The 22,644-nt window shown below is 36.5% G+C and overlaps 1 protein-coding gene across 1 annotated transcript; it reads left to right on the top strand.

Moving 5' to 3' along the window:
• The first annotated feature begins 366 nt into the window (after positions 1 to 366).
• ptger4a (prostaglandin E receptor 4 (subtype EP4) a) lies at positions 367 to 4,324 on the top strand. Its single transcript, XM_059338214.1, has 2 exons — positions 367 to 1,450; positions 1,944 to 4,324. The coding sequence occupies exons 1-2, from the start codon at positions 653 to 655 to the stop codon at positions 2,505 to 2,507; spliced, it is 1,362 nt and encodes a 453-aa protein (XP_059194197.1). The 5' UTR covers positions 367 to 652; the 3' UTR covers positions 2,508 to 4,324.
• The last annotated feature ends 18,320 nt before the right edge of the window (positions 4,325 to 22,644 follow it).

A 22,644-nucleotide genomic window follows, 5' to 3' on the forward strand; every position in this document is an offset into this window, starting at 1 on the left:
TCACTAGTTCAACTAGTAAACCTTTTGAGGCTCACTAGTTAACTAGTAAGGTCAAAACAGGCTTTACCTAGTTAGTTAGTTAGTTAGTTAGTTAGTTAGTTAGTTAGTTAGTTAGTTAGTTAGTTAGTTAACTAATTAACATTTTCACAATCACTAGTTAACTACTTGAAGTAAATGTGTGTAACTAGTAAACTAGTACATTCAAAAGACACTCACTAGTTAACTAGTGAGCATTTGGCTTACTCTTAATCACTAGTGCAGGAAACTGATGTCTGATATCAAGGATATGGAATAAATGCTCAAACGGCTTCCCATAGGGGAGGGACTGAGCCCTGCAGGAAGCTTGAAGGCCGAGCCTCATTTCAATGCAGTCACTGAAGAGACTGTTGCCTGCCTATCTCTCTGTCCTGGTGAGTGAAATGTGCTTCTGTCTTGCACAGCGAGCTGAGGATCTGATAGTTTCCGTCGGTAGCCACAGCAGCAGCCACATGATGCTCTGCATGAGGAAGAACTTTTTTGTTTTGTTTTGTTTTGCTTTGTTTGACAATGATGCACAGGCTTCTGTCATGTGCACATAAGAGTTCTCTGGACTGGAAATACTGGCGTTGAGAAAACTTATTTTCCTCGACTTGAACTGCGTTTGAATTACATAATGAATAATCAATCGATGACAGGGAGAACCATGGTCCCGACCATTCCCTCTATTATGTTCATTTTCGGGGTGGTTGGGAATGTCATCGCCATCGTGGTTCTTTGTAAATCTCGCAAAGAGCAGAAAGAAACAACGTTTTACACGCTGGTGTGTGGGCTGGCGGTCACGGACCTGCTGGGCACACTGCTGGCCAGCCCGGTCACAATCGCCACTTATGTGAAAGGGTCGTGGCCCGGTGGGTCGTGGCCTGGAGAAGACCCGCTGTGTCAGTACTTTGGATTCACTTTGCTCTTCTTCTCTCTGGCGGGGCTCAGTATCATCTGTGCCATGTCGGTGGAGAGGTACATCGCTATAAACCATGCATACTTCTATAATGATTATGTGGACCAAAAACTAGCTGGGTTGACGCTCCTGGCGATCTACATCTCCAACGCGCTTTTCTGCGCCCTGCCGATCGCCGGATTTGGACAGGTGAAGAAACAATACCCGCAAACTTGGTGTTTTTTAGAGTGGAGGAGCAACAAAACCAGCGATGCAGCCTACTCCTACATGTATGCGGGTTTCAGCTCGCTTCTTATTCTCGCCACTGTCATCTGCAACGTGCTGGTGTGCGGGGCTTTGATCCGGATGCACCGGCGCTTCGTGCGCAGGATGTCGCTGGGAACCGACCTTGGACGCAACGAGGACCCGCCGAGAAGAGGACGCAGCTTTGGACGTCTGGCCGGTGCAGAGATTCAGATGGTCATTCTGCTTATAGGCACTTCGGCAGTGGTGTTGATCTGCTCCATCCCACTTGTTGTAAGTTCACTGTTTTACTGCGCCATGTGGGCTATTTCTATCCACTGCTCTTTTAGGCACACTGCTGTTTTTGTAGAACAATTTGAATTTGCATTTTGAACCAAAAGCAATGTTAAAATATATACATTTTTGTACTTAATGCCTCCATCCTTGCCCTTTTTAAGCCTCTATTCTCGTAGTCTTGTCTTTGTTCATTCTGTCAATTACGCACGTTTTACGCATGGCTGTATTTACGCAGGAATCTACTTATTTGGCTCATAGAATTTGATCCAAACCCCAAACTGAAGATAAGAGAGAAAGCTCAAACATATTTCTATTTAGAATTAATTACATTTGCTTCCCTGGTTTTTCTTTTTTAGTGCTACAGTGATACATGTTTTTATTACTATCTTTCCTCCCAGAAACACACATATACACGCCCACAGCTGCCCACTCACACACATTTTGAAACATGAATCCATCTACTCAGCCTGTATTCCCTCTTCCCTTCCAGGCTCAGGTGTTTTTGAACCAGCTGTACAAGACTCCAGTGGAGCTGCGGTTGGACAAAAACCCTGATCTACGAGCTATACGCTTCGCCTCTTTCAACCCCATTCTTGACCCCTGGATCTACATCCTGCTCCGCAAGGCTGTCCTCCTCAAAGTCATTCAGAAACTCAAGTGCTTATTTTGCAAGATGGGAGAACGGAGGCAACAGAGGCAGGGGAACTTCCACTGTATAGACGCTCATCAACTCTCCTCAGCCATCTCTAACAGGGACTCACACTCCCTGGTTTCCCACGACCTGCGCGACTTCACCAGCAGCTCTCAGACCTTCCTCTACCTGCCAGAGGGAGGTGAAGTGTACAAAGGGAGCTGCCATAAAGCAGACAAACTCTCTGGTTCACAACATTCATCAGTCAGAAACTCGCAAGCATCTTATACGTCTGAGCTGTGCAGCACTGAGGCTAAAGAAGGGACAAATGATATTAGGGACATTTCAGCTCTGCCATGCCCGAAAGACCCAGCACTGCATGTGTCGTTGAGCACTGAAACAGTGGAGGAGAAATGTATTTGACTGAACTCTGAATTATGAGAAAGTTCACAGTTCGCTTATATCTGCTGGAGGACTTCTCCAAAAACTTTAAAACCTCTGAATAAATGAGGGAAGGCACATAAAAATGACTAATTGTGAAGTCGGGCACATGAAGCAAGAAAAAAAGAGAAACTGTTGTTCTCTGTTCCAGTACACAGCTACCTCAACTGTGACTATCTCTGACTGTTTGAGCATTAAAAAAACATTTTTCCCTCATCAGAGATGACCCACTTCTTCATGACTCAAGTGTCAGTGATGGAAAAGCTATTTTTCTAATTTCAGCTACTTTATTCAATCATTGTGGAAACCTTTACTGTAGGTAGATGAGGCACATCTTGTGGTTAATGTGGTAATTGAAAACAGTATTGAATGTGAGTAATCACTCGCATGAGTGCTGCCATTGTAAGAATTGATTTGTTTAACAAACTAAATATTGTACAGTGCTTCTTGAAGGACATGTGTTAGTTCCATGACTAATGCACAGTGCAGTATTATTATGTGGCAAACGTGTATGTTCCTCAGCCCTTAAATACACACACACGTCATCTCAAATTATAAAAATGGTGCCATACTTATCAAGCCTTTTTTCCAAAGATGTGGTGAAATGTGGGGAAATGTGGTGTAAATCTGTGGACAGATGTTGCTTAATGAGGAGTATTAACATGAAGATATTTCAACACATCTGTCAGCTTGTGTAAAATGCTGTTCTGGATGATTAATGATGTGCAAAATATTGTTTGAAATAAAATTGTTCTTCTCTAGGAGAAGGGTTTAGTTGATAAATCACAACTCTTAAAGGGATTAATCTACCCTAAAAAGTATTAGTGTGATCATGATCATGAATCAATAGATTCCAGCAGTAAAATCAGGACTTTACAAGATGTTTTGTATCAGTTCAAAATATTTTAATGTACTGGTTCTTATGATTTCCAACGAAAAGTATGCACAAGATTTTGTATCACACCAGTCACTGTTTTAAACGTGATGATCGCTGTATTAACCACATTGTTAATGTTGTGGAACAGAGTTATTTTGTAAGGTTTAGGCACCAAAACAACTTCTTTAAGGTTCAGGGGAAAGATGCATAACTCATCTTTTCACAGCCAGACACAAGTATTTGTCTCCCAGTCTCATGGTTGAGAGCTGGAGTTCCTTTGGTCCATCCTCCACCCCTCTCAGCCACTCTGACCTCCATGGCTTTTTATACTATGTCACCTGACAACATTTTGTTGGAAATGATACACTATCAATGAAAACAGCCTGTAATGTTAGGGCTGCGACTAACAGTTATCTTATCAACATGTCAGAAAATTGTGATCCTCTACTTCGCCACATTTTTTCCAATGGCAGGATTCCCCTTATTTCATGTCTGATAATGTTACTCAATTGACACCTTCAGCACTACATATAATAGACTGAACTTTTGAACTCCTGTTTGCTTGAGCTTTCCCACCCAAATGAGCTTTATGTCTCAGTTTCAGCAGCTTTGACGCACACAGTCTGCCTCCTTTTCCCTTTTATTAAGTCGGCTCCAGACTGTTGCTTCATGTCACGGATTACATTCTTGCCTTTCTTGTTTCTCTTGTTCCTGTTAATTTTAGACAAGCTTGTTCGTGTGGATAAATGCTGGGAATCACGCCCCTCAAGACTGTACAGTATAATGACAATTTGAGTTTTACATACAAGCGGCCTATTAAACAAGGTCTTTTAATTTATTTTTTTAATCTGATCTTTTAATTATGCACTTTATTTTGTATTTTGTTTATATTGTAATGTAAAATTAAATATGTGGACATATAGTTGCTGTTGTATCACTTTTCATATCTGTGATAACTGTTTCTGCCAAAGTTAAGCGTTGATAAATGTGTACATTTTATGATGCAGCTACATTAACAACCACACTATCATTTCACAGCAAACATGACCTTTGACATGTCGTCATATGTTGTCAACATAAAGCGGAAGTTAATACCAGAACCAAGATTCTCACACTCTTTCTTTTCCTGCTGGGGTTTGGTGAGTTCATCTCATGACCCCCATTAGCACAGACACATGGCCCTGAGAAAGTTTATAGACCAAAAACACAAGTTGGGTAAGGTTGCCCAAAAAAATGGGAATAAGGTTGTATAAAAAAAATGTGCAAAAAGCTTCTGGATTCGGGCAATGTGTCAAAAGGTAATGATAGACTTGGGATAAACCAGTAACAATACTGATATTGGATATCAGGCCGATACCAACTCAAGTAGTTGGATCAAGTATCTGAAAATGTGGCTGTTGTATTAAATTCAACTCAATGTTTATATATTATATATTATATACTGCAATTCTAATTGCTGTTTAAGTTTCTGGTGCACGACTTATTATTTTAATAAGTAACAATTCAGTACATTTATATCTATGTATTCATGTGTTAGATTTTGTTTTACAAAGTTTAAAAAAAGCAATAACCAAGTCAAGCCTGATGTTGCCTTACACATAAAAGAATGATCACAGTCATTTCCATAGGCGGCAAAATACGATTCATATTTACATTTTAGACTGTCCTCCTCCGCCCTCTAGCGGCCGTAATAATAATGAATGACGGCGATGCAGAGTTTAAATGGCGAGAATCGCGTTCGGGGTGGATGGGTCGAAAAAACATCAGTCAGGAGAACAGGGTTTGTGTCCCATATGAAAATAAAAGTAAACGATGTGATTTAAACATAACGTAACTACTTCACTTCCGGCATGTACGTACATTTATTTACATTTTAAACTATCTTTTATAATATCTAACCAGGACGTTTTTTGCCCTAGACCTAAAACTAGATCAGTGGTTTGTAGCCTAAATTCAACGAAACTGTAGGCTTTTTTACAACCACAAACTGTACATATATGTATAATGTGAAAAGGTTGTAAAATGTCATATGGGTTGTTATGGGGGGGATTATAATACGACCAATTCTGTCATTTAGGTTGGAGATCTTGCAAAAGGATGCAAAGCCAAGTATCAGTATTGGTATCAGGACTGAAAAAGTCAAATCAGTGCATCCCCATGATAGACACACAGAGAAACAGAGAGTCTTAGTCTGAGGGGAAAAATCTGTGTCTCAGGAAGTAGACCTGGCTGAGAGAGAGCTTCTCTACTAAAACAATAAACACAATCCAATGCTCCAATTCATTGCAGTTAAGCTTAAACAAGCAACGCAGTGGCTTAGGCAAACACGTTGCAGAGACGCCTGTAAGACAGCGTGTCAGAGTGTCCTCCAGACTCTGGGAATAACACACATTAGTTGAATTAAACTGTGAAAAATGGGATTGTACAGTAGCAGGACACTGATATTTAGAACAAGCCCTCTACTTGATCCTTTTTGCTCTCTGCAGAGTCTGCCTGACCTAATTAAATGTATTAATGGACAACCAACAAGGCTAATATTTACCGTCTGTGTGAACAGGTGTACATTCACATCCAGTACAATGAGAAAAGCCTCGCTGACCTCTGAGCTCTTAGAAACAAGACTAACACAAGTGTTTCATAACTACCAGCAGTAAATGAGGATTATTTGGTTGGATATCTTAGATTATGTGGTGCTGCTAAGGTAAGAGGATCTTGATTCGTATGCAAGTTGACATGAACGTTGAAGGAAACCTGTGAAGCTGCTTTACATCAGCAGGGTCCTTCAGTGACGCACTGCCCCCTGCCCCCTCATGTGCTCATTGATAAACAGCAGAAAAACACCTGCTGCTCCTTCACGTCTGCTGTCACCCTCAGTTGAGAAGACATTAAACAATCCCAGTGTGGAAATACGCAGAAACCAAAGCAGAACTGATGCAGGAGCTGATAAATGTCATAAGGTGGTATAAAAGCTCATAACGGTCGCCCATAAAATTGGAATAAAATATCTGGTAACACTTTATATTAAGGTACACATATTTAACATTAATTAGTAGCTTATTAGCAAGCAAATAAGTAACATATTGGCTCTTTATTAGTCATTATTAAGTACGTATTAATGCCTTATCCTGCATGGCGTTATTATACAACCAGTAAGCCATTGACTAAGAGTTTACCCTCAATAACCTCAGAATTATTGCTTATTAGTAGTAAGTAAGGAAGTTGTTGTATACGAGTTACGATATTAATATGCTTTGCTTTGTTTGGACTTTATAAGGTTGTAGCACCACAAGACTAGTTATTCTCCCTTAATAACACTCAATGAATATGGTCTGTTCTTACATAAGAAAGCACAAAACTATAAGTGTTAATAGAGTCCAAATAACTCTAAATTAAGTCTTTGTTACTTAGAATATGTTCCCCATACTAAAGTGACATTTTGATCATAACTAATTCACTAATAGTTGGACATTTATTAACCAACACATGTTCCCTTATCTAAAGTTGCCTCCTTTTCACACTTAGTTAATATATTATAGCACATAACAACTGCAATGAACAAGTGACGGGTTACACCTTTGAATAAATGGATCTCTTTGGTGGTAGAATAACAAAAACAGCACAAATAATACCTGAATAAAACAAAAACAAAAACAGCACAATAAAAAAAATACTGTACAATATTTAGTAAAAAAACCAATGCACAATCAAAAAAATATAAAAGCTGCACAGCTCAATATAAACTTTATAGCTCTTTACCAGCTAAACTACATTTGTTAAAGCTTAAAACAAATGCACTGAACTGTACAAACATTGCACCCTCACAGCCTTTTCACAGCCTGAACTTGCTCTATAACATAACAGAATTTTAACTGAACAATGAAGCTCACTTGCATTTTAATATTTCATCAACAAGGGGAGGAGTTTGTCTTTGGCCTTCATGTCCTCTATGATGCTCTTCTTCTCAGGGGTAATGTGGGTTGCACACCTCTTAGCAAAGGACTGCAGGGTCTCAGTTGCAGGATCATACTCCAGGGTCTTGAAGGTTTCAGGATCTGCAATGTTGAGCTCCGCAATTGCAGCAGTCATCTTGGTGGTTCCCCGGTCCACGTCATTGATTTTGAAGGCTTCAGTCATGGTGTAGACTTTGCTAAAGCTTTTCAAGACTTTTTTTTATATCTGCTCATAACCTCAGCTGGCTCTTTCACTGAAAAAATACATAAAACAAAAACAAAAGAACACCAGAAATTAGATCAAACAACGACTTAAGGTCAGCTGAAATTGCTCAAACTGGTCACTTCTCTTTTGATAAAAGTATGCAGCATATTTTAGGAATGGAACAACCTGATCATCTCCTGATATGATTCCACACATTGTGTGGTTCAGAATTCAATATAAAAAGGATACTCTATAAGATCTGTTTAGATGGTAAGTCTTACAGTTCAGAATTATGTTTACTTCTGAGAAACAGATATTTCTAGCAATACATTTTTAATGTTGAATAATAATGTGAATGCTGCAAAACAAAATGGAGCTCCATTCTTGATGAAAGTAACATTTTTTCTTTAGACATTCAATTTTTATTCCAATTACAAATTTCTAGTATATTCAGAATCTAGAACTGTATTTTCAGATTTATTTTCATAATTACTTCAGAAGATATATTTAACAGCTCTTCCAACACTGTTATTACTTCAACTTATTTTTTCAATTACTTTTCATGACCACTTGTTGCTAACAGGGCAGGTGTTCTTTTTTGTATCCTGATCTCATTTTTGTTTGTAAGGATCAATCTCCAAAGTGGAGTTCCTGGAAGCCAGGATCCAATGGCAAGAAAAAATAATAAAGGATTATTTATCATACAGTATGACCTGCTAATACGTTTGATACCATATTGTATGACATGTTTATACACACTGAACTTGCCAGTGGTTTATTAAATTAGATATTTGTACTTGTGCTGTCTTTGTTATTCTACCACTGAATGAGAGGGAACCAAAGATAGATCAATTTTGTTCAAAGGTGTAACCCGCCACTTGTTCATTGCAGTTGTTATGTGCTATAATATATTAACTAAGTGTGAAAAGGAGGCAACTTCAGATAAGGGAACATGTGTTGGCTGACAAGTGTCCAACTATTAGTGAATTAGTAATGATCAAAATGTCACTTTAGTATGGGGAACATATTCTAAGTAACAAAGACTTAATTTAGAGTTATTTGGACTCTATTAACACTTGTGGTTTTGTGTTTTGTAATGTAAGAACTGACCATATTCATTGAATGTTATTAAGGGAGAATAACTATTCTTGTGGTACTACCACTTTATAAAGTCCAAACAAAGCAAAGCATATTAATATCTTAACTCTTATACAACAACTTCCTTACTTACTACTAATCAGCAATAATTCTGAGGTTATTGAGGGAAAACTCTTAGTTAATGGCTTACTGGTTGTATAATGAGGCCATGCAGAATAAGGCATTAATAAGTACTTAATAATGAATAATTAAGAGCTAATATGTTACTAATTTGCATGCTAATAAACAACTAATTAATGTTGAATATGTGTAGCTTAATATAAAGTGTTACCAAATATTTTTTTTATCTCTTTCCGTAAAACTATTGTGACAATGTGATTTATGCTTGACAGATCGAGTGTAGAGCTCCTCGAAACTTTATTAATCAATCTCTTCCAAACATATCACAATGAAACTGAAACCACAATTAACAGAGGATTGTGTCTGAAAACAAAATTATTCCAACTTTATGGGCCACCGTGTATCTCAATATCTGCACAGATATAGGTATATTTAGCATAGATACCACTCAGGGAAAATGAGAAATATTTATTTCTTTTTTTTTTTGTAACTTGGGTGAACTAACTCTTTAATTCGAAGTGGATTCATTTTTGTCTGTCCTGTTAGTAGAAGAGTAAAATGTACCTGAGGGAGTACAGGCAAAGTATACAACAAAATATAACATATATATACTATGGTGAAACAGAGGAAACAACATTATCTGATCTATCTAATAATCTCTTGTTCCATCTTCGCTCAGTGCAGGCCGGCAGCATGTTTAGTCTGATAAAGGGACGGCAGTGTGAATAGCTCCGGGCAAGGAATTAGTCACCCTGCTGACTCTCTTTAATCCCCAACAAATATACAGTATGTAGAGCGACTTTTTCAAAGGTTTTACAGCAGAATTATGTACACCAGCAAGTTCCCATGAAATCAGCAGCTAACGGGTAACTTTGATCTCCACTGTTATATAATACTCAAGCAAGTTGGAAAAACTTCACCACATTAGATGACCTGTCAGACAACAAGCCAATCAGCCTCCGATATATGGATTTTAAATAAACTAATTGTACAGTCCTATTTCTAATGTGTTTTTGTTTGTTTTTTGCTTTTCGAAATAAATTTCTTATCAGCTTTAAAACAAATTGCTCTCCAGGAGAGTTTGCTCAATTCCAGTGAAAGCTTCATAGCATCTGGTGAAGATGCTGATATGTGTGTGTCATTAAATATGTGTGTGGGTGTATACACGAGGGCCATTTCTATTGAAGTGGTTTCCACATTACAGAAGGTCAAGTAGTTTCAGGGGTGTAGCGTTCACTGAGTAAGTAGATTCATATCAGTCACAAAACTCTCGAAAGATTTTGCATTACCGATATGAACTCCATATAACTGAGGAAGCAGGCTGCAGGGGGTCCAACTGAAACATTAACCACTCAAGTCAGTTTCTTTTTAATCCTTTATATTTTAAAAAAGACAAACAGCAAAAAAAAAGTAAATATTTACTGATGTTTTTATATGTGACAAAATCCAACTACCAGCACATCTGAAGCTCACTTATGGACACATTTTATCTTGTTTTTTAGGCGCAGTTTCAGGAAATGGTTGATTGGGGTTTTCAGATTCGGTTCTAGAAAAATTAAAACAAGATATAATGAGTTAATTAATGCCCTTGAAATGTCAATTTGAATGCCAACTACTTTCACTGTGTTACCTGAAATCTTGAAGAAAACTTTTTTGAAGTAAATTCAAGTCTTATGTATCCATTTCTATGATCAGTACTTCCCAAACACATGCATTTTAGCTATTTAAAACACTTACACTACTTCTATTTCAGTTTGTAAACAGACACTTATAAAAGTTTTGCTGTTATTAAAAGCTGCCTCCATTTACAATCTTTTATTTTCAGATTCTCCATTCACAGTAGAAGCATACAAGACAAAGTTTTGTTCACGGTAACACAGTGAAATTGATTTTAAGGTTGAAGTAATTCTTTAATGAGCCTTAGAGTGGCTGGCAGGCAGATTTGTTACCTTTGGACAGAGCCAGGCCAGTTGTTTTTGCTAAGCCAACCAGCTGCTGGAGCTTGATATTTAGCATAAAGACATGAGGATCTATTGATCTTCTCAACTCACAAAGAAGTGAAAGAAAGTGAATAGGCATACTTCCCAAAAAATGACAAACTATTCCTTTAACTGAATTTATGCTTGATGCATCACAAAATGGTGTAAAAACAAAAACAGTCATTTGATGAATCAATAAGGTCATAAAAGCCACCACATCAGAAGAACTGGAGCAGTTTAAAATCAGTTTGTGTCAGATTTGAGCACTACATGAGATGACAAATAGTTTAACCACACAGTTTAAGGTCCAGAGGGAGATGTTCGAACAGAAAGTCACATGCTCACACATACTGGAAGCGAGCAGCGTTTCCCAGCTTGCACCCCGTCTCTGCCAACTCTGCTCCTCAGTCAGCGATTCTTGGAGCACTCTGCGTTTTTTTAAACAGCTGCCTTATCTAAATATGTTTCTCCTTCACGTCTCAAATAATCATTATCCCCTGCGATCACCTATTACACGCTGAGTCGAATTCCCCCTCATTGTTTCTCCGCACCAATAATCAGTCATTTTCAAAACAGGTTAATTTGACCACAGAGCTTGTCCAGATACAGCAGTTAGAGCTGCTGCTCTGTCTGGGAATCAGATTACTGCATTTTACTCTGAGGTTTTCTAATAAATGGTGCTCTGAAACAATGTTGATGGCGTTAATGCTGCTTATATCATGATTTGTTCTCAGAATTCTGCACCTCATAACTCAAAGTCAGTTGTTCCATGTGCCAGCGATAGTAGTGACTAATGAATGAAACAAATTCATTAATCACTTGCTGTGTGAGCAGGAAAGTAAATATGGTGAATAATACGGTCTTTAAAAGCATATGGCGCACTAAAAATATATTACATATCACTGTGTGAAAAACAGATGCAATATTGGATTTACTTTAATTAGTTGTTTTTACCAGTGGTGGACGAAGTATTCCCTTACTTAAGTAAAAGTGCTAATACCACACTGCAGAATTACTCCACTACAAGTAAACGTTTTCAACACTTACCTCAGTAAAAGTAAAAAAAAAGTATCAATATCAAAATTTATTTAAAGTATCAAGAGTAAAAGTTCTCAATATGCTGAATGACCCCACTCAGATTGTTTTAATTACATATTCCAAATATATTATTGTAATAATAATACTGATGCATTTATGTAAGCAGCATTTTTACTGTTGTCCAGGTAGGGCAAATTTGAACTATTGAATAGACTTTCATGTGATTAAATTTCTTGTTAAATCTTGACCTGCAAAGTAACTAAAGCTGGCAGCTAAATGTAGTGGAGTAAAAAGTACAATATTTGTCCCTAAAATGTCGTGAGATAGAAGTTTAAAGCTAAATATGTGGAAATACTCAAGTAAAGTACCAGTACCTCAATATTGTACTTAAGTACAGTACTTTAGTGTATGTACTTAGTTACATTCCACCACTGGTTGGTCCTCAGTGTTGCTGTCACTTTATATGACTGTCAGGTTATTAAAGCAAACTAAATTATGGTTATTTTGACCAAACCAGCTCAGGTTTTACCTGAAAAACCGCCCCAAGTGTATTGTAAGTTTTACAAAATTACATTAAAAACTGCAACAATAAGTGACCAATAGAAAAACAGTTTTAAAAAACTTAGTAAATAACCCAACAGTAATACAAGAAACAACACTAACAGGGTCAGTAAACCATTTGGGACGAAACAACAACTTTACTGGGTAAAGTTATGTTGCTGCAATTTCGACTTTTACTGCATATGCTTTTTAGTATAATGTGATTCATACACAGAATTTGCCTGGACTTTGGTAATGAGTCCCTGCGGGTACCACTCTTTCGAAACTGCTGCTGCTGCAAAGATAATTTTCGTGTGTGCTATTTGAGAACAGCCTGTATCTTGTCAGTTGAGCCTCTGCGTCGATAGCGTGCATGGGAACCTCTGGTGAAAAGTATGGAATACCGGAGAAACTTGATTTAGTGCTGGGGTCATTTAGGCTACCAAGATAAAAACAACCGATACAGGCTGTAAGTCAGCTCCTTTATGTCAACCTGAAATGTTTTATGAAGTCATTGACTTGAAAAGGGCAAACAGTGCGATTCTAGGTATTAAATGAGCAGATTTTCCAGAATATTAATCATAATAAATGTGAATTGCATGTGTGTTTGTGCTTGTTTCAGTGTGTGTTTAAAGAGGAATTGCCTGTGCAGCTCAGGTTTCTTCCACTTGTGTTCCTTGAGTTCAGTTCTTTGCCCCTCATAAAGGCAACGAGACGCTGTCCTCATTTCCAGTACCAGGACCGGGGCCACTAATTGTCGGTGGCATGGATCAACATGAATGTAAGTGTTTTACCAGTGCTTTACTGGGAACAGAGAACAAGTGCACATACTTGCACTATATCAGATGTCGCCTGTAAGTGCACTTTCAGCAAGCAGAAAAGACGTCACGGCGTGAAGGAGTGCAGATGTGGAGTAAGGGCATTGTGATCTGTGTCTTTTGATCCCAGCACCCCGACACATACACATATTTGTGTCCAAAATAGACTGCACCTTTTTTGTCACATGCCTAAGTTATTACCCTTTACCCTGGCACCAGCTTCACATAATGTTCTCCTTACACAGGCTTAAACACGCTTTGCAAGCTAAACAGACTGATTCACATGCCCTGGGCTTCAGCCATGTCATCTGAAGGAGTTCTTATTATCTGCCAGTTTTTAAATCACAGCAAACAAGTTCACAAATAAATAAATCTTACTTTCTGTCAGATCAAAGTGCTTCTTCTTAACAGTTTATGTTTTGCTCTATGAAGAACAGGAATGTTATGGACGGGACATCATGCCAACTCAGATTAACTAAAGCATGCTGACACAAGTGTCATATTAAGTAATGGTGAGATTTTAGTTTTTTGTTGCTCTAACAGTTGGCGCAAATGTACTTGTCCTACTGTTTTATTAGTTGTTTAATTACTTGAGCATCACTTATGGGAAGTAATTATTATTTTATTTCACTTGCTTTATAACCAAAACTTCCAAGGTGAGCACTGGCGTGTTTTATTAGCTTATTTGGTTGAAATAGACCATGCAATCTGACTTTACTGATGGAAAGGTGTACAATATATGATTACAAGACAAAAGACAAAATCTGTTTTGTGGTTCATAAGTGAAAAAAATAATCAGGCAGAGTGAGAGAAAACATTACATTGTCTCCACTTGGCGTACACTGGCACTGCAGGCATCTTGCTTTGAGAACGTTATCCCCTTGAAGTGCCTATATCTTTCCCAGTTTAATAAGAAACAAAAAAAAAACAGGAAGTTCATAGTGAAGGCTGAAAGATGGCGATGAAACAGAAGTTTGAAATAGATACAAAGCTTATATAACTCCGCTCTGCTTCAAAGGCTGATATCATAACTCGGGTTGAGCATTGATAGCGATAAGTTCAGTCTATTTATTTTTGCCAGTCAAACCATGAATATTACAACCTGCACTATGTATCAGATTGTGATAGAAATACTTCAAAAGTGATGTGCACAACATTCAGTTTGGACCAGGATTGCCTGCACACAGTTCTCACCTCTGACATCATAAGTGGTGATACATCTGATTCTGAAAAAAAAATAAGACTTAAAATTTTTTTTTATAGTTCCTTTTTATTATTTGCAGTGAGACATTACGTGATTGACGTGTCTGTGTGCAGCTAATGTGTTTCTTGAAATAGAAAGTGCAGTATGAAGATGGAGATTTAATGTATTTCATGTATAATTACAAGTATTGCTCAGTTTGATGTTTTGAAGGCACGAACATTGCCAATGAAAAACCTTTTATGTTTCGGACCTGTTTTCACAACAGTTTGCACTGCTAATTTTCATTGAAAGTAGGCGTTAAAGTGCTAATTATGGGAACCAAAATTGGAAGAGAAGATTAAAGTCACAATCTCTGCTGTAAATGTTAACAACATTTTGAACCCCACAGTTATATTTAAAGCACAGGATTGAAGGCAGCAATTAGTCCCCACTTGATAAACACCAGACTTGGTTCAAGCTATTGTTTTCTAATGTCCTACTTTCCTAATAATCCTTTTAAGAAAAATACAAAACATTCAAAGGCCACACAAGTGTATTCAGTTACTTTGGCTGACTAGATATTTTGTCTGGCCATTCACAGAATACACTTTTTTTAATCCATGTTGGAAGGAACAAGATTTCTTTTAAGAAAAACAGACTGTTGCTGTATAGAAACCAAAATACTAATTGGGGTCTTGCTGCATGCCTTTGTAATTTTCTGCTTTACTGCTGTACAAAGAGAGGTTTCTCTTTATACAATGGTGGTCACAAGTAGACAGGTTGAAAAACTGATACTTTCTGCACAAGCTTTGTATTTGAAAATAGTTAAATTTAGAGGCATGATTTGAGAAAGGTATATTTTTGTGCCCTTGGGTGACTAGGGGACTCCATTCTTACCAACATAGCAGCTCTAACTTGAGTTCTCACTGAGCATCATGGTCACTTCTAGCTGTATCACCTGTTGACCACAGTAATAGTTAGCTGTGGTCTCTTCGTGTTGCATAAAGACCACACAGAAAAGTTACTGTGAGAAGGGACAAACTACCTTGTGAAATAAATCAGTGTTTAGATTTCACCATGATCTGAAGCCCCTGTAATAACATCGTTTGACCACAGTCGTGGACTCTGAGGCTCTTGGACGAGTTACATGACAGCGACTGTGTTCCTCACGTATCCTGCTGTGACAGTCTATTTCCTCTTCATTTCCTTCTGTGCATCCTGCGTGAACCATAAGACCCTCCAGTGTGTTTGTTTTAAGAGTCGTTGCAGAGTGTCTTCTGTGTCACGGAGCCACAGCTATGTTATCACAAAGTTCCTTCTGGATGGGATAGAAAATAAACATTTGTAGCTTTGGGAAACCAATTAAGCTTATAATCTAAAGGCTGTGGAATGATCTGAAGTCAGCATCACATAGAGAGGAGACATTTCAGATTCCCTTTGGAGTTTGCATTGCTACTTGATGTTTATATCTCTAAAATAAATTAGTGTCAGTCGATTCATTTCTCAGCGATGATAATGAGTCAGGGGCCAGGACTTTGCATGGAGCATGTGTGTGCGTATGATGTCGATGTGCATCAGAGACTGAATGTTAATAAGGTGTGATTTTAGCATCACCCCAGAAGTCTAAATTGTTTTACAGACTGAGTTAGAATTAACACGACTTGGATGAATGCCAGCAACTTGAAATCAAGTGAGGGAAAGTATTATAAAAATTGATGCAGATTCAGAATTTTAAGTGGTTTCAAAAATGTTAAATGGGCTATCCATATTCATCCAACACAACTTCTGAAAATTGCTTTCAGGACCATTCATATTAAGTGAAACTGAAATATGATGATGTGAAGTCATAAAGCAGCTCTAATTCTAGTATTTTATGATTTTATGTTGTTTTTTTATTTGTAAACATGCATATTTTATTTTTTATTATTCTTTTTGAATTTATCTCATCTTATCTTATTGTATTTTACTGTTCTATTTTTTACTTCATCTCTTTGTATTGTATTATCTATTTATTCTTGTGCAGCACTTTGGAAACCTTGTGTTTGCTAAAATTGCGCTATATAAATAAAGTGGATTGGATTGGATAATCTAGTTCACCTATGAAAAATAAGCAATACATTTTTAAAAAGCATCTTTGTAATGTTTTTTTTAATGAGAATGTTTGTTCTGCTCTAATTATATTTATAAGGCTTTAACAGTCTGATTATAACCTTTATAGCCATTATCGCCTCACTCGTTGTGTTTTTGGTTATAACAAAAACCTTTTGGGTTGTTTATTACTTGAAATGTATCAATGCAAGGTATGATGCAAATAAAGTTTATTATGGTAGCACCCTTTAATGCAATAATTTCCTGATAATGTAATAATGCCTGAAAATGTGTGATAAAATTTGCACTTAACTCGATCAAAAATTTAATAAAACCCAATAATGTAATAACTTCACCAATGATATAATAAAATAAATCAACATATCAAAAGCATCATTTTTATAACGAAACTAGTGACTGTATCATGGAAAATATGATACTGACATTACCAGTAGATAGCATTGCGGAAATTGTCACGTCAATAAAACAGGATCTAACTCTTATAAATTAACATATGAAAAGCAAAATTTTTATAACGAAACTAGTGACTGCATAATGGAAAATCCGATTTAAACATGCCACTGACATTACCAGAAGATAGCTTGCAGAAATTGTCACATCAATAAAACGGGATTTAAGTCTTTAATCTTAGAAACAACATACAACTTGTATAAACCACAGAAAGGAGTTTGAAAAATAACCATGTCAGTTGTCACCAAGTTTTGTCATTTTGATACTGACATTTTTATTTAATCTTTATTTAAACAAGTAAATCTCATAATATACTATAAGTATGACAGTATGTCAGCTGACCACTATGTCAATTGACATAGAGTAAGATGTCAGTGATATAATAACAAAATATCAGTCAGGATATTACATTATTGGTGAAGTTATTACATTATTGGGTTTAATTACATTTTCAATGGAGTTAAGTGCAAATTTTATTACATTTTCAGGCGTTATTACATTATCAGGAAATTATTACATTATAGGGTGCTACAGTGAGCCAGATAACTGGCTTTCTGCTCAGTGATGTCCCAGAATTCAGTCCAATCAATGCTACACTGACACACAGACACATCCACTATAATTTTCACGGAACATTTTGGTATTTTTCCAGTTGTAACTTACAGATGAACCTCATGAACCAAAGAGGGCAGTGAGTGGTTATCATGGTCCTTTGTTTGCTCTTATAATCTAAAAAAGAAAAAGATAATGGGCTAGCCGATGACATGAACTTTGAGATTTAGACCCTCTGAATCTATGTTCAAAGACACTACAGATAAATGAAGCGTCTGAAGTCCAGAATCTGGCCCCTGTGGACGTGTCCACCCATGACAGCCTATCTGCTCCTCTGTAGTCTAAAATGCTTCCTTCACTCCCAACGAATCTGAAAGAAGATGGAACTGATCTACTGCAGTAAGATTGTAGGATAAACTTCTTGAAAGACTTTGGATGGAACTTCTTTTTCCTGCTGATTTGCATCTTAAAAACATACCAATCGTCTCATAGAACCGAAAGGTCACCGACGAAGATAGAGGGTGTCAGCTGTCATTGCTTTTTTAGAAAAAATGCTCTTAACCCTATAAAGCCTGAACCGTGAAATAATTGCCAGAAAATTCTAAATTTTCAAAACTGGAGTGTTTGTTGAAACGGCTAACCTTTTTTTTAAATTCAATATCAATTTTCATGTATGAATTTAATTTGGATCATATTTGATACATCAGGTCTTTTTGTGCAATTTGTTGCTCACAATTTGCTTTTCTTGAACTTAACATAATCACATAAAACCTAATATTTTTAACCAAATAAAACTTTCACTTTCTTTTTAACATTTTCCTCAAACATACAAAATCTTTTTTTTCCATATAAAACAACATCATACATCTGCTGATATGAAGTTTTCACGCAGCAATGACAGATCCACCAGTGGAACCAGCAAATCATTTTTGTTACATCTGGTATTTTTGTGAAATTTGTTGCTCAGTTTTTTTAATCGTCAATTCATGTATTCATCAGGTTTTTCAGAAAAAAAAAAATATCACACTGATGATGCAGAGGTCTCAAAAACGTATGTATCAAATATGATACACTTGGCTTTATAGGGTTAACTGATTTGGGACTCATTACTTGCCATGGTGATCCATTTTAACTCTGGAATTCAAACACGTCTGCAAAAACAGTTAAAGGATCGCTTTCTTGTGTACCTTGTGATTGAATAACTCAATAGCAACAACTAAAGGAGATTTTAAGTGAAAAAGTACACTGGAATCTGACACATGCAATGACCCAAAACTGAGGCAACACACTCGTAACCACATTCTGTAAAAATACTTAAGACGAGACAGTACAGGCAAAACACTAGCAGAAAGAAAAACATCTAAAATACACATTTAGGTGTTTCTGTTACTACTCTATTTGTGTCTGAAGTTAGCATTTAATAATGCCCCCTAATAGCAATTATGAAAATTTGTCCTACTACTATTAATGTAGTAATAAACTTGTGATGTTAATAGTAAAAAACCTTTGCCCTATTTACCTGTGGTGTCTCGCAAATAAGTTTACAATACATATCTTTACAGGCAGATTTCTTATACTGAGTTTCTCTCACATTCTTGAACCTGAAATATCATGTTCAGTAGCACTTGCAAACACCAATGTTTATCTAATGTAAATGTTAGTAAACACTACATTTCAGAAAACTTTTAATACAAGTGATATATAATATTTAAAAATGTTACTGATTCACTTACAGCTACAAATCAAGCCAGAAATCTTGGTGTAATTATTGACTCAGACCTGAACTTCAACAGCCATCTAAAGCTTATCACTAAATCTGCCTATTACCACCTGAAAAACATAGCTAGAATTAAGGGGCTTCTGTCCAAACAAGACATGGAAAAACTTATCCATGCATTTATCTTTAGTAGGTTGGATTATTGCAATGGCATCTTCACAGATCTTAACAAAAAATCAATCAGGCAGCTGCAGCTGATCCAGAACGCTGCCGCCAGAGTCCTCACAAACACGAGGAAACTGGACCATATTACACCGGTCCTTAAATCACTACACTGGCTTCCTGTGAGTCAGAGGATAGATTTTAAAATCTTACTGCTGGTCTACAAAGCACTGAATGGTCTCGGACCAAATTACATGCTTGTTGCGTGTCCCAAGAACAAGAATTAAGCGGGGTGAGGCATATTTTAAAAAAAAGAGTATAGGATTTAATGTTATAAATACAAATACCTGTAGAGCTGAGGTCTGCCCAAACGGTCAGCTCCTTTAAATCAGGACTAAAAACACTATTGTTTACCGAAGCGTACTCTTAACTTTAACACTTATCTGCTGTACTCTACTGCGCTTACTTTTTAACGACGCAATGTTTGACTTGTGCTTTTTATTACTTTATCTATTTTCTTATCCTGCTGTATCTTATTTTATCTCATTTGTACTTTTATTTCTATTTCCCTGTTTTAATTGACTGTTTTTACTGTTTTCAATTGTGTCTTGCTGTTTTAATGTGTATGTAAAGCACTTTGAATTACCTTGTGTTGAATTGTGCTACACAAATAAACTTGCCTTGCCTTGCCTTGTAGTGTCCTCACTAAACATTTAAAATCAGGTCTACTGTTCAAGTACTGCAGAGAGAGTGAAAGAAAGAGACAGACAAACAGACAGAGAGGCAGAGGAAGAGGAAGGGTGAGGGAAACAGAAGGAATAAGATGAGGACAAGGAAGAGGAAGATGAATCCAGGGATTCATTGTTGCTGAATACATCATGTCGGGCAAAGTGTCTACTGTACAGCCAAAGGAAACATTGCCAAAAGTGGAGACAAACGTGTTTGGCCAGACAGAAAATGAATGTAGAATGAAGCCTCTCTTTTTTTTAGTCGAAACAATTTGCCTGTTTTCTAGCATTCTAGTTGTTATGTAAAAAGCTTTACATATCATAAAGAGTTGATAAATACATTCTTGCATTGACACTTTATTATATATATATATATATATATATATATATATATATATATATATATATATATATATATATTTATATTTATATTTATATTTATATTTATATTATATATTGGTATTGTTACCTACTTTGTTCATTGTTTTCCCTATATTATCCTATATTGTGATTGTTTTTGTAATTGTTTTTGTAACTTGGAGCAATCTGGAACCCAAATTTCCTTCTGGATTAATAAAGTTCTATCTTCTCTTCTCTTCTCTTCTCTTCTCTTCTCTTCTCTTCTCTTCTCTTCTCTTATCTTATCTTATCTTATCTTCTCTTCTCTTCTCTTCTCTTCTCTTCTCTTCTCTTCTCTTCTCTTCTCTTCTCTTCTCTTATCTTATCTTATCTTATCTTATCTTATCTTAACTTATCTTGTTATTTCAGGTATGGGCTTGTATATATAGTTAATGTTCACTTTTCATGTATGTAAAAAGCTTAACATAACTGCATGCTTGTTAATACAAAAAACAGTTTTTGTTTGTTTTAGCTGTTTTTCTTGCTTGTTGTGTTGACTTGTGTTTAGAGTATTGAAAATATATTGAAGGTTTCCATTAAAGGTTAACAACTGAGGAGTAACAGGCTTTTGAAGCCATGAAAAATGGAAAACCAGCTGCGGGTCTTTTGATAAGACATTCACAATCCAAATGATGCAACCAGAACTCATCATCTGTCGAATGAATGTAATGGTGCAGAGTATAATGCACTTTTAATCTAAATGCAAATGAATGTGTCTCCCTCTGCTGGCTACACGTTTACACACACACACAAACAGCAGCCATGCAGTGCACCCTTTTTCATTTACCTTAAAATGCTATATGACCAGTCTAGAAGCAGTTTAAACCCCTGTGGTCTGACACGTATGATCATGATTTTGTCTGCCTTTGTGTTGATTTCAACAGTAAATCCTCTTTGCATCTTACATGCATTTAATTAACTCATTTTGTAAGGGAGGGAATGAGTTGCCTTGGAATGTATCTGTTTTCATACTTACTGTTAACTACACCTTACCTCACAGAGAGCAAAAAAACAAACAGATATTAATCTAATAGAAACTCACAGTTTGTAACCTTCCTCTGACATAAGAATAAGAAGATCTATCTACTAATAGAGAAGCTGCCTATGAACAAATAAATGTCAAATAAATGTTTGGCAATGAAATTACCTGGTATAATCTGAACACAAACAAACAAAAAATTTTCTATCATTCAAACACAAATGACTGTGTGAAAAGTGTTACTAGTTTAAAAAATGTTTTAAGTAAAACTGCAGAAAAAACACACCAAAGTAACAGCAAGAGCATGTTACACTCAAATCCTGGAGCTACAACTTTTACAGAAAGAAATGCTGATGACAAGTACAACTATAAGGTGAATTTCCATCTTAAGAAAAATACAAGAATGGAGGGAAAGATTTTAGCATATCTTACTCCACTACGAGTTCCTTTGCAGATTAAGAATAATAGACTTCAAAATATAAATCAACAAATACATTTTGGTGGAACTGTATTGATACCTGGAGGGAAATTCACAAGCTTTTTATAAAGTGCTGAAAATTATCCTCAACTTTACTGGCAGCAATATTAAAGTGGTAACCCACACATTAATGCATTGATAACTGTGATGAAATACACACTCAAATGGGCCATGTATGCTTTAAGTAGTCCAATGCAGCAATGTGAGAAAATTAAGCAGCAGCAGCAGAGTTTACGTGGTTCTTCAATGGTTCAATGTTAGAATGACCGCAAGGAGCCAGTGTAATACATCATATCGTCCCACTGTTAAAATAATCGCCTAAGTCATTTTTTGCAAAAATTGTTTTTTTTTTGCCTAAATCATCTCCTCATGACGGCCACCTATGGTAAAATCGCCTACATCCTCAGTTGATCAGATCATGTGATTTTACCCCTTTAAGATAATGGCCTATGTCAAGTGTGTGACTTAAGCGGATTTATTATGCCTAAGTCAAAATAAAATGTGACTTAGGCAATTTTTGAACATGCCTTTGTGACTTAAGCAAGATATGGTAACACTTTATTTTGAAGGTTTATATTGTTTTGAGGTTAGGATCGTTAGTTGCACATAATAAATATTGTCAAAAATGCTTGAATTATGAAGAAAGAAAATTGGACGGAATACACATGCACATACATTTTTACAATTAAAATAGGCTTGTTTGGAGGTCATCATTGCCCACATGGGCTGTGTGTAGC

The sequence above is a fragment of the Centropristis striata genome, chromosome 7 (assembly GCF_030273125.1).
Source record: "Centropristis striata isolate RG_2023a ecotype Rhode Island chromosome 7, C.striata_1.0, whole genome shotgun sequence".
In the NCBI taxonomy this organism is placed as follows: Eukaryota; Metazoa; Chordata; class Actinopteri; order Perciformes; family Serranidae; genus Centropristis; species Centropristis striata.

Excerpts from the sequence above, each read along its gene's own strand:
- ptger4a (XM_059338214.1), top strand. The coding sequence starts at position 653 with ATGAATAATCAATCGATGACAGGGAGAACCATGGTCCCGACCATTCCC. Across the intron at positions 1,451-1,943 it reads TCTGCTCCATCCCACTTGTT|GCTCAGGTGTTTTTGAACCA; the intron begins GTAAGTTCACTG and ends CTTCCCTTCCAG.